General features: G+C 41.2%; 2 protein-coding genes across 6 annotated transcripts in view; one reads left to right on the top strand and one right to left on the bottom strand.

Annotated features, from left to right (window-relative positions):
• Positions 1-161, bottom strand: part of LOC105488640 (peptidylprolyl isomerase D) — a 55336-nt gene extending 55175 nt beyond the window's left edge. For all 4 annotated transcript variants that reach the window (XM_071092893.1, XM_071092890.1, XM_071092892.1 and 1 more), the window contains exon 1: positions 14-161. The gene's annotated coding sequence lies outside the window, so the exon portion shown is untranslated. The remainder of the gene's footprint in view (positions 1-13) is intronic.
• A 316-nt stretch (positions 162-477) lies between these two features.
• Positions 478-13357, top strand: part of LOC105488644 (folliculin interacting protein 2) — a 138300-nt gene continuing 125420 nt past the window's right edge. Inside the window, exon 1 of one of the 2 annotated variants that reach the window (XM_011752884.3) lies at positions 478-781. In XM_011752884.3, the coding sequence (XP_011751186.2) occupies positions 675-781 (107 nt within the window). In that variant the 5' untranslated portion in view covers positions 478-674. The remainder of the gene's footprint in view (positions 782-13357) is intronic. The other variant, XM_011752881.2, reaches the window with a different exon arrangement.

Genomic DNA, 13357 nt, shown 5'->3' with positions numbered 1-13357 from the left:
GCTCTTCTTGTACCTGAACAAAGCGAGGACCCAAGTTCAGGGGCTTTGTCTCTAAAGAACAAAGATCGGCCTAGCTGCATGCTCGCTGTGCGAAAGAACTCAGGCTCCGTGGGAACCCCACGCCACTGGCGGAGCTGCGCCCTGGCTGCCGCTCCCGCCCCTCAGGCCCCTTTAAGTGCCGCGCCTGCCCCCGTCCGCGTCCCCCGCGTGCCCGGAGTACTGGGCCGCCCGCCCGCTCCGGGCCGCGCCTCCCGCCTCCCACCTCCCACCTCCCACCTCCCACCTCCCGCCTCCCGCCTCCCGCCTCCCGCCTCCCGCCTCCAGCCGGGGTTACGTGAGCCCGGGGCGGGCGGCCGCCGGGCCAATGGCCGCCGCCGGGGCCGCCGCGCTCCTCCCGCGCCGCCGCCGCCGCCGTGGGGCTGCGGGCTCCTCCCGCAGGAGATAACTGTCAGCGCGCGAGGCGGCGGCGGGCCGGCTCAGTCATATGACCGGCAGCCGGCAGCTCCGGCGCCGAGCAGAGTTACTCAGCTGCAGCGGCCCAGCGCTCCCGCAAGGCTGGGCGGCCGCGCCGCCGCGATGGCCCCGCCACCGCGGCCGCCGCCCCCGGCTGCGCGCTGAGCTGCCGGCCCCCCAAGCGCCACGGCCGGAGCTGCGGCGGCGGCGGCGGCGGCATCATGGCCCCGACCCTGCTCCAGAAGCTCTTCAACAAAAGGGGCAGCAGCGGCAGCTCCGCGGCGGCGTCTGCCCAGGGCAGGGTTCCTAAGGAAGGACCCGCCTTTAGGTGAGGGGCGCCGGGGGGCTACTCTGGCGCGGGACCCGAGTTGGCTTCGGTGCTCGCCGGGGAGGGGACGGGTAGGGGAAGGGGCCGGGTAGGGGAAGGGGAAGGGGCCGTCCGGGACGGCTCTGCCCATCGCCGGCACCTGGTCCCGGGCTTGTCAGCGTGGACGCGCCTGATCCGAGTGTGGCTCCGGACCCTCCGTGACCCTTCCTCCCGCTCTTCCTCCACAACTCGGGGTCCTTCCCCATTTCAGAGTTCTCTTGTGTTCCTTGGGGTTCCCAGGCGTGCGCTTGCTTGGCTGTGGCGACGGGAGATTCTCTGGTTATTGGGGTGAACCCCTTCCGGGCAGAGCCGCCTGGGCGCCTCTGCGGGCCCAGCAAAGCTGTGAGCTGTCATTTTGAGGGCAGCTCCAACCTATTGTGTACGTGACAGTGTTTTGAAGTTCTGAAGGAGCAACAGTCACGAAAAAGGCATCTTTCTTCTTTCTTGCCATATATGACAAGCTCTCAAACGGATGAATGAAAGTATGTAATTTCCACATCATCTGGAAGGTTGAAGCCGCATGATGTGTGGAAAGGGGGAGTAAGATGCAATTATGAAATTTCCGAGATTTCAAGTGATCAAAGCTGATAATGTATATTTAATAGATTTGATCTCTCGAACACGTACCTTTGAATATTGATAGCATTTATGGGGAGCTTACTATCTAAAATGCTTTATGTTGATTTCTGTCGTTTACTTTTCTATCAATGCGGTGAGGTAGGTGCTATTATAAGTCCCATTTTACAGGTGAGGAAACTTAGAGTCCCAGAGAACTTAGGCGGCTTGCCCAAAATCCACAGCTGTCAGTGGTAGAGCCTGTGTTTTGACCCAAGCAGTTTGACCACAGATTCCAGTCTTTAAAATCCCTATGCTATTCTGATTTCAAGGGCTAACTTTTAAAAGATGCCTTAAAATGTCCTATATTGCTTTTGAGCACAAGTATGTCGAGGGGTTTATTGATCTTTAACAATTTTTCAGCACATTTTAAAATTGAGCATTAACTCCCAAGTCTGACACTCTTCTAGGTACTTTTTGGCCAGAATGTCTTGCAAAAACAGTTCATTGTTAAACAGATCTAGACCCAGTATAATAAACCTTTTAAAAGTTTGAAGTGAAACTTCGAAATAAATTCTGAATTAAGTTTTATGTTCTAGATTTTGCTTTTCTTGAATTCCATCATTTAAAACAGTCTCTCACTGTGGTCATGTGAAAATTAAATAACGTGTGTGTGTGCGCGCGCGCACACATGGAAGGCGTATTGTGAGGACTTTAAACTCCCCGAGTTAAATTCTCATGTTTTCTTTAGGCTAACGAGCCTTATAATTTGAGTGGGAATTCTATGCCTTTTGCTAGGCTGAGTACTAGTGATGCCATGTACTTCTCAGAATGGTAGAATTACTTCGGACCCAAGGTGTGTAATTTCGTCCCTTCCCTCCCTGTAACCCAGACTATCAAGGGTACAAAGCCTGGAGTGGAAGGGGCATGTGATGTTACAGGTGTCTGTATGTTGGCAGCTTTTGCCAAGGACATTTAAAGCCATTTGAATGCAGGAGGACATAGTGGCAGTTACATTGTCATTGTTTTCTGTGCTCCTTGCCCAGTTGCCGACCACCGCTTCCTCTATCCACAAGTTTGAGTGTATTTGAACCAAAAAAATTGGGGCTATATTTAGGGCTTTGGGCCATATTAGGGAAATTGATTCCCACTTTGTGGGAACATTTTCAGTAGTGTTCTGACTTCTCATTTGTGTATAATGAAGAACAGAAAATCGTGCCAAGTATGGCCTTTTTTTTTTTTTTGACCTCATTAGGATTTTCTACAAGTATTTGAGGTTGATGTTTTTGGAGAATTTGGGGATCCCAGTTGAACATCCTACTTGATGAGGGCCCCCTTCAATAGTGTCCCTGATAGAGGTCACCATGGCAAAGAAAGTAAAGTAGCAGATGTGAGCAAGGATGCTGGAAGATGGGAACAAACCATCCTGTGCTCATCAGACTGACAAAGGAGACCCCAAGCAAGTCTTTCCATTTGCTCTTTTCACCTGGCTTAACTCTAAGATGCTGTGTAGCTGGCCTGGGGAAAGCTTCCAGGAAAATTTTTCTCTCTACCTAAAAAATTGTGAACCTGTGTTTCATTTTATCCAGATTTTGCCAAATAGGAGCTGGTATGTACTTCGGGGAGAACAAGGTGCCTTATTGCAGGGCATTAGCTGCCCTTGGGAACCTACCTTGTAGTTGAATAGAGTTTTAGAAGTGAAGGTAAAACGCTTAGATTAAAAATCAAGTATTCCTAACATGAATTTGTATTCTTTAGTGCATTTAAATACAGGATGTAACTTGTTTATCTGGAGATTGAAAATTCACTGAGGATTCAGGTAGACTTTTGGGGCAGTTTTGTAATGTATATGGGGGAAAATCTAAGATCCAACTTTTTGTTTGTTTTAGAGTTCATACATCTTCTGTTTCCATGATGGACTTTCACTGGTTATTTTAAACTTTTCTCAGAATTGTTTTGCCCTTGTTGTTAGTCATTTTACTCTTGTGCACTTCCTAGTCCCTTCGCTGGGCTTATGACTGTTCTCATTCCTCCAGTTTTTACACACTTGATTAGAGAGGAAATCTGTTGTCCAATATAACTAGTTTATCTCACAGGTCATTTTCAGGACTTCATGCTTCCTGGCATTTCATCTAAAAACAGTATCATCACAGTCAAGATTTCTTCTGGAGTATTTCCTTTAGGATCTTGACAGAAAGCCCTTTTCATAGCTTTGAGGAAACAGGTTGCTAGGAAAACAAAAGAAATCACGATTGATCAAACTTACGTATTTGGGAGAAGTAGTCAAAAATGCTATATGATTATGGTATTTACATTTGAATAATGCTTTGTACCAGAAAATAAATTAGGACCCCCCCCCCCAAAAAAAAAATGATGTGTGCAGTGACTCAAGTCAGAAATAGAATTATATTCTTGGTTACCTAGGATTTAAGGCCAGGACGTTTTCAAGCCACGCTATGCCCAGTGACTGACAGGTGTGGTTCAAGTTTGAAGCATTATCTTAAGGTTGTTCTTGCTGCTGCTGTTGTTTTTTCCATATCTTTTGTAAATTAATGGGGCAGTTTCCCCCTAAAATGTGTATTTAGCAGGGAGATAAAAAGACCCTGGACTATCAGATGTTTTATTTTGGAGCAGTTAAATGAAGTAGGGAAGCATATATATTATCTGGGATATGAAGAACAAGTGAAGGCATTGCAGCTGCTTGTTAGCTAACTGTGTGAATGCCAGAGAACAGTATACCTAAGGCCAAATGGCCTAGTTAGTGCTAATCCCCACTGTTTCGGTAGAACAAATTTAATCTGTTATAGAGTTAGTATAAGTGTAATGTAATCCACTTATCAAATAGCATCTGATGCCTCTATGCTTGTGGCTTGGTGCTCTACCTGTATAAATCCAGGCAGGACACCCATGGTCTCGCCTACTGAAGTTTACAATCTAAAGGACAACAGATTGTACACCAAGATGAGTAAATAGCAGACCACACACTGGAAACTATGACAAACAGATAAACACTGATAAAGAGTAGATTTTTATATAAGCACAGAATTGAAAACTTACTTGCTGTTCTTGTGCTTGGAGTGACTAAGGGCAGGATTGTGATTTACTCTTCCCTCCTATGGAGGGAAATTACACAGAAGTTCTTCCTCCCCTCCCACTAATAAGTCTCCAGATGCAAGTATTTCTAATGAGATTTGTTCTGAGGTAGGGTGGAGAATATTTTGGAAAAAAACAGTTTTGTTCTAGGACACTCAACATTTTTAATGCCAATAACGTAAAACGTGACATATAAATAGCGGTTTTGATTTCTTTTGACTACTTTCTAAAAGAAAGTCTTTCTGTACATTTTTCTTGCTTGCTGCCTTGGATCTACTGGCATACTCCTTACGTCATATCTCCTTGTCCTGCAAGATACTATGCACTGGTTAGTGATTTTTTCAGATATGAAGAAGGGAACCCTTCCTTTGAACGCAGTGAGTTCTATTAAGAGCACTTGGAACACAGATTGAGGAGGCCATTGATTTAGCCCTGCCTCCTGCACCATGTTGTTGTGAGACCCCACAAGACTCCATTTTTCTGATCCTCAGCTTTGTCATTTGTAAAGTGACAGCATCAGACCTATGAAATAGAGTTGTGGTTAGGAGGTAATGAGCTTGAAAATCTTTTGAAAAGAATAACATGCAATACAAAATGATTTTAAGTATTACCAAGCATCTTTTTTTAGGTCATGGAGTTCAGTATTATTCCTGTTGAGGCTTTATGAAAATGGAACCATTTTTCAGAGGCCGTTTTCTTTCCGTAGATGAGAGACTTGAGACAGAGCTGAAGTGAACTGTTTTCGCTTGCGTATTAGTTTTTTAACCTTGATGCAGTCAGTCATGAAACAGAGATCTTAAGTTTTCAGAGAGGTCTTAAAGACGTTCAGCGGGCACTCACTCAAACCTGGTAGAGGTGACGGGGCATCAGAAAGATTCTTAGAAATACTGTGTGTTTGTTTTTTCAAAGTTATTTGCAAATTTTTATTATCAAGAATAAAATCGCATTTAGCCAAAAAAGGAAATTAGTTAAGCAAAATGATATAGTCACACAATGGATGACATTCTATAGCAGCCGAATCATAATTTTATACACAGACACCGAAACACAGAAGACTGTTCTCAATAGAAGTAAAAGCAACTCTAGTAGCCTGACTTCACCACTGTGCAATCTATGCATGTAACAAAATTACACTTATACCCATAAATTTATATAAATTTTAAAAAGTAAAAGCAAGTTATAAATTTATGTGGAAAACATTTAAAAATAGGAGCGATTATGCATGTGCAGAATAGGCCAGCAACACCCTACACCAACATATTATAACAGTGGCTGCCAAGAGGTAGGTGAAAATTTTATTTTAATGTTTTGTGTTTTATTCTTTTTTTTTTTTTTTTTTTTGAGACGGAGTCTCGCTCTGTCACCCAGGCTGGAGTGCAGTGGCCGGATCTCAGCTCACTGCAAGCTCCGCCTCCCGGGTTCACGCCATTCTCCTGCCTCAGCCTCCCGAGTAGCTAGGACTACAGGCGCCCGCCACCTCGCCCGGCTAGTTTTTTGTATTTTTAGTAGAGACGGGGTTTCACTGTGTTACCCGGGATCGTCTCGATCTCCTGACCTCGTGATCCGCCCGTCTTGGCCTCCCAAAGTGCTGGGATTACAGGCTTGAGCCACCGCGCCCGGCCCTGTGTTTTATTCTTGTTGGTATTTTTGGATTTTGCTCTAATGAATTTGTGTTACTTTTGTGATTTGGATTATTTTAAACCTAAATATTCTAGATTATTTAACTGTTAGATTATTTAACTATTTAAAGTAACTTAAATAGCATTTAGCGTATTCTACACCATGAGGTAATAGAGTAAGGATAATGTTTATGGAGAAACCTGATTTGAATACATTTCTTCATAGAATCTTTCTTCTTCATCAAAAAAACTGTTAGCTGCTATTATTAAAAGTAATATGTTTGTTGTGAAGTTTAATGTATTTAAAACCTAAATTTGTTACAAACCTCAGAGGCCAAGTTAATTGGCGATGTCAATAATGATAGGAAATATGTATGTGCAAAATGTTTAGTAGTTTGACAGGGTCGCTACTTCACCTGAGCTGCAGAGCCCAGTGTGGTCTTCGTGGGGGCTCAGAGTACAGTTTAGGAGCTGCATGCCGCTCACGCTTTATTTGAAATACGTTTAGAAAAGACTGACACAGTCCTTTGGATTTTGAGGGAATGTGGATAAGAGGGCTGGATTAGATGTTTTAAAAGCTAAAACATGTAGTTATAATTTTAAGTCCTAAAATGTGAATTTGTCATATGATGCATTATTATTTGATTTAGTAGGTGGTACTAAGAGATGGATGGAGGCACATGGTCTTTTAATGCATGGAGTATACAGCTCCAAAAAGAGCAGTGGTTTTTGTTGTTGCTTTAGGTTGTGTTTCTTGTGGTTTGCCTGTGAGGTCAGCCTAAGGAAGCTACTTTGCCATTGAGTTTCCTTGGAAATGGAAGCTGTAAAAGATTGTCCTTGCCGTCATGAAGTACTTTGGCTGCCAGCATGAACTCCTGGTGGGTGAATCTGATTTGGGAACTGGTAATGTGCTTTATTTCTCCAGCCACTGTTTTTCTTGGTGTGGGTGAAAAGGAACAAATGTTTTATACTGATTGTACAAGCCCCTTGGCTTAGTGTGAATTGTTAGGCCTGCACTATGAGATCATGTACTTGGCTGTAAAAGTAAGTCTTTCCTTTGGATGTAAGAGTGCTGAAATATTTGGTGAGTTCCTACTTACCAAGCATTCTTTATCTCAGATTTGTGAAAAATGATTATTATGTAAAAAAGGAAAAACAGGATGGACTTTTCCAGCTAACTGGGCATGTAACAGTGATTTCCCTCAACCCCACCCCATCTGTAAATGGAACATCCATGACTCACTTCTCATGGCCACACAGACACTTTTGTAACCAGTGCTTGAATGGGAGGGTGGGATGGGGATGGAAGGAGATGGGCTGGCACCCCGCTTGTGTTCAGCCAGAATCTGTCCAGCTGCCTTTATAATGGACTTCTGAAAAGGACAATGTGCCTTCTCATGCATCATGCTACATATTTTTTTTTCCTTATTGCACTTTCTGTTTGTGCCAGAATAATACAACATATTAAGCGCAATAAAATGTAGCCATTAATACTATAATGTTGTGGATAAATGTTGTATAGCAGAGTACTCTTTCTGTTATATAAGATTTTAGTATCAGCATGAGTCTGGATCCCTGATTATCATATTTCTCTCTCCTGAACTGTGTGCCTTCATTTCTAGGAATTATTTTTCTAGTTATTTGTCCCTGTAAACTTGTTTAATTTGTAGATTACACTCTAGAATTTGTGTCCATCATAGTGCTATAAGAGATTTATATATTGGTTTAGACGATGATTTTATCACCACACCTAAGACTTTTTAATCATAAATAAGAGATTTCTGTATTTGATATATATCTTTAAATAAATGATTGGTGTTTGGTTATGTACTGATGTCTAATTGAAAATGACAACCAATTCATGCAGGATATCTAAGTGAGAGTGAGCACTGAGGCAGTAGAAATTCATCCCCCAAAAGCTGAGGGGGACTAATTGAGAACCTACGTATCTGGTGGGGACCTTACCCTGTTTCCCAGTAAGGACAGTTGCATGTTGTCATGGCAACTCTTCACAAGTTGAAGACAAGTTAGACGTTAACCTGCACATTCCTCAAGAGATGAAACAGGTGTTGATTTACCATGTGTTAGGAAGCAGCAGCAAATTCACCAGTCCTGTTGATTCTGACTTTAACACCTTATAAATACTTCAGACTGCCAACTCTCTCTCTGATATGCCTGGAAAGTTGGACATTTTCTTTTTTTGTCTTATAGTCAAAACCTTTGGGGTTATGGGGGGAAAAGTATATTATCATTCGGTTCTTCATTAGCTATCCTCACTCAAGTTCTTCTATAAAATGTGATTAAAAAATAGTAACAAAAATACCTTTTAAATTCAATGCCACAAAGTCTTTTAAATTTAAAGCATACATCTGAAATAACTGTGAATGAAACAGGAAGACATACATGTGATAGTTACAGCATGGCTGTGAGAGTTCTTCTAAATCCTAGCCTTGTCATTGTATCTCTGCTTTTAATGCAGTGCTTGGCAGGAAGTTGGCGTTTAATAAATACCTGTTGAATGAATGAAAGAATTCAAGAGTGTTGAACACTGATAATCCATAAACAGTCTCTAGTATTCCAGAATCTGATCTCTGAAATATTTCTTGATGTTTCTAGCATGCATTTTGACATTTTAGAAAATGAATCTTGTTACAGATGGCTCAAAGAAATTTCCTCCTTTTTGTCAGTATTAGTGAATTATTTTTCTGGTATCAAAATGATAGGGTAAAAGTGCTCTAACAGTTGATTGATCTGCACCCCCACCTCCCTAAGAAAACCTTTAAGAAGACACTTGCTTAAGTAATATATCAGAGATCCAGTTATGAAATCCCACAGCTGTCAGAAATGACCTACTGAAAAACGATTTAAATATTTATGAAGCTATGAAATTGTTAGCTGTGGGTTGATGATGTAGAACTCTTCTCTATATACTTTTTAGATTCATTTGAATTCTTGTGTGGCTTGGTAAAACTGAAATACATTATGGAATAAAATGAGCAAATTGGTTCTCTCAAATTTAAGATAATAGTACACTTAATTGTGAAAACAATATTGGTATTCTGAACCCTGCAAAGACTATATATTTGCAAGTTAAATGAAGTAAGCACTTTAGGAAAAAAAAAATGGAATCATCTCTGCTTTCCATGTATGATTTTTCCATTTGAGAAACTAACTTAGAAATGGATTTGTGAATCTGACATGTTCTTTAAAAAGAATGTGCCAGACTAACATATTAATGGTGGCCTACACTGTGTGAGGAGGTGAGCCGTGAGTAAACATTTTCTCCAAGCATATCAGGCAATGACTGTTTACTTTAGAATGGTACATTGAGTAAGTTAGTTGCTAGGGAAGAAGGAGGCAGCCAGAACTACTGGCCCTGCCCTGCACAGAGGGCAGAGATGGACCCCTGGTAGCCACTTGGTGCTGAGTGTGCAGGCTCCATGGAAGACCCTGTGGATGCTGGTAACTGGCCCCACAGTGGGGTTGCCATATATTGCTTCGTGCCATGTGTACCTGAGAAATTGCTTTTACATGAAGTTATGATTTTAAGATATTTTCAAACATAGCTGGTTAAAAGTTCATATAAAATATGTTGAAATATAAGCCTCTTACTTCACACCCCAATCCCTCTTCCCAAAGGCTACCATTGCTGTACCAGTTTCTTTCGTATCCTTTTAGAAATACTCTATGCAAATACAAGAAAAAAAATTCTTTCCCTCAGACAAAATGGTAGTTGCTACCTACACTGTTCATCATTTTGCTAAAAGTTGCTTTGTACTCCTTTGAATAAATGCATATACAACACTTAACCCAGTAGTTCTCAAGTCTGGTGAGACACTAAAGTCACCTAGAGAGCTTTAAATGCCCAGACTACTTCTCAGAGATCTTGATTTAATAGATCTGGGCTGAGGCTTTATGTTTGTCTTTATGAAACTCTCCCTGGGTAATTTACGTGTGCAGCCAAGCACACTACAATAGTCTTCCCTTATCTGAGGTTTCACTTTCTGCTGTCAACCTCAGTCTGACAATATTAAGTCAAAAATTCAAGAAATGGACCAACTCTGGGTGCACTGCCTATGAGTTTGCTCTGCAAGGAGCAGTACCATTTAAAAAAGAAGAAAGAAGATTCCAGAAACAAACAATTTATAAGTTTTGAATTGCACACCATTCTGAGTAGCACGATGGAATCTCCACTGTCACTTCATCTTATCACGTAGGCATTTGTCATCTCACATCATCACAAGGAGAAGGAGGGTGACTATAGTACGATGAGATATTTCCTGAGAAAGAGATCACGTTCACGTAACTATGACTATAGTATATTAAAATTGTTCTATTTTATTATTAGTTATTGTTGTTAATCTCTTACTGTGCCTAATTTATAAATTAAACTTTATCATAGGTATGTATGGGAAAAAGCATAGTATATACAGGGTTTGGCATTAAGCACGGTTTTAGGCATCCACTGGAAGTCTTGAAAGGTATCCCCTGTGGATAAGAGGGGACTACTGTAATTTTAACCAGTTTTCTACTGATGGAGTATTTACTTTCAGGCTTTATTGTTAGAAATGGTGAACTTCCTGGTTGAAAGATTCTTATGCATAAGCTCAAGTATATTTCCAGGATAAGAACCCAGGATGGAATTTCTGCCAAATTGCGCTCCAGAGAGGTTGCACCTGTTTATACGCCTACCAACAGCATATGATAGTGGCTGTTTAGTGAGGATGATTTAAAGTACCCTGAAGAAATAGCAGTGATAGGGTGGTGGGGAGACTTGGACCCTAGATCATTCTTGGTCGTTGTTGATCACTTGTCTAGTTCAACATGTGTGCAGATTGTTAAACTCTTTTACAGCTCAGTTTGGCTGTGCATTCCACACTTAAAAATGCTCATACTTTTTTGACTCAGTAACTTAAGAGAAAAAACTTTTGTGCATGAAAATGTTTAAAAAACAAATCTTTGTGCACAAAGATGTTCTTTATATATTATCATTATAATGTTAAATAAAAGGATCATAACAATTGTCCAACAGCAGGAAAGTATCTAAATTGTTACGTCAGCTTTGTAGGATAGTAATGTAATAGTTAAATGATTATGAAGACTGTGTTAATATAAAATGTTTATGTTAAATGAAAACAACCAACACCAGTTGGTATCTACAAGATGAATATATTAGTAAGATATGCAAATGTATGACCAAGAACTAGAAAGAAAAACAGAAAAATAGTAAAGAACAGTTGACATTATGGGGTGATGAGATTGTGGATAAATGGATAAATATCCTTTGTTGGTGGTGGGTTTTTTTTTTTTTTTAAGATAGTCTCACTCTGTCACCCAGGCTGGAATGCAGTGGTACAATCACAGTTCACTGCAGCCTCGACCTCCCGGGCTTAAGTGATCCTCCCACCTCAGCCTCCCAAGTAGCTAGGACCACAGACAGGCATGCACCACCATACCCACTTTTTTTTTTTTTTTTTTTTTTGTAGAGACGGGAGCAGTGGGGTAGTCTCACTGTGTTGCCCAGTGTAGTCTTGAACTCCAGGGCTCAAGTGATCCCCCAACCTGAGCTTCCCTAAGTGCTGGGATTACAAGCATGAGCCACCTTGCCTGACCAGAAATATCCTATAAAACGTGTGGGCAAAAAATAAAAATTAGAGGCCAGGCATGGTGGCTCATGCTTGTAATCCCAGTACTTTGGGAGACTGAAGTGGAAGGATCTCTTGAGTCCAGGAGTTTGAGACCAGCCTGGGAACAAAAGGAGACCCCATCTCTACAAAATAAAAAATTTAAAAAAAATTAGCTAGGCACATGCTTGTGGTTATAGCTACTTGTGGGTCTAAGGTGGTGGGATCACTTGAACCCAAGAGGTTGAGGCTTTAGCAATGATCACACCACTGTACTCTAGCCTGGGTGACAGAGTGAGACCCTGTCTCAGAAAAAAAAAAAAAAAAAAAGGAAAAATATAGAATTCTGTTATAATACAAATAGCCATTTATTTATGATGATAAAGATGTTGTAAACCTTGTTAATTAGTGAAGACATAAATGTAGCATATGTACGTGACTTCCCTGAAATCTTTTAGAATGCTTTTAGAATAGCTATTTCTCAAGAATTTTAAGGGAGCCCATTCCAGCATTTAAAAAATAATAATATTCTTTACCATTTGCTTCCCTATACCAAGTGCTTTTTACTTAAGTCATTTCACACATGTCTCATAGTTATTCTTTGATGATAGATATTTTTATTATCCAATTTATAGATTATAAATTTTCCATAATTATGGATGAACACTTGAGGCTTGCCTGAAATTGAGTGGTTAACTAGTGACCCTGGGAATTCAAACTGAAATCAGTCAGCTCTTTATTAATACATGATCTGTATTCTCTCTCTGCAGATTAATATTTGAAGTACTTAAGACTGAGATTCAGTGGTAGATTTTGTGAGGTTTATAAGAAAGTATTAAGTCTAGCCGAGCGTGGTGGCTCACGCCTGTAATCCCAGCACTCTGGAAGGATGAGGCAGGCAGATCATTTGAGGTCAGGAGTTCAAGACCAGCCTGACCAACATGGCGAAACCCTGTCTCTACTAAAAACACACAAAAAATTAGCTGGGTGTGGTGGCATGCACCTGTAGTCCCAGCTACTCAGGAGGCTGAGGCAGGAGAATCGCTTGAACCCCAGAGGCGGAGGTTGCAGTGAGCCGAGATCACGCCACTGCACTCCAGTCTCAGCAACAGAGTGAGATTCTGTCTCAAAAAAAAAGAAAAAAGAAAGTATGAAGTCTGAGTACTATTTCTAGAGAGCTTACTGTTAATTGTGCAATAATATACATTACGTGTGAAAAACTAATTAATAATACAAAACAGTGGTTCGGGACCAAGTCTCTAAAGTCCTATTAAGATGAAAGGAAGGAGTGAGGGAGGGCTCTTTAGTCTGGGCTAGTTAGGGAGGCTCTATGGAGGAGATAAGAGCTAATAGGTAGAATTCAGAGAGGTGAAAAACTTTTTATCTTAGAGGTGTTCCTGAGTTAAAAATGAGTGGACCAGTCTCTATGAAATCAAAGTATTCCTATGAGGCAAGATACATTTGGACCGAATTGTGCAAGTTGTTGCAAGCATTATTAATTTTAAATTTTAAATGTAGGTAACCCCAAAGTGTAGATGGGGAGGGTCTCCAGTCTATACTTTGAGTCTTATTAGAGTAGGGCCTTTGTTACAGATTTACATTTTTTGTTTGTTTTTGTTTTTGTTTTGAGATGGAGGCTCACTCTG

Source organism: Macaca nemestrina, chromosome 3 (genome assembly GCF_043159975.1).
Source record: "Macaca nemestrina isolate mMacNem1 chromosome 3, mMacNem.hap1, whole genome shotgun sequence".
NCBI lineage: Eukaryota > Metazoa > Chordata > Mammalia > Primates > Cercopithecidae > Macaca > Macaca nemestrina.
Note: the sequence above shows the minus strand (reverse complement) of the source record. Positions and strands in the feature narration are given on the sequence as shown.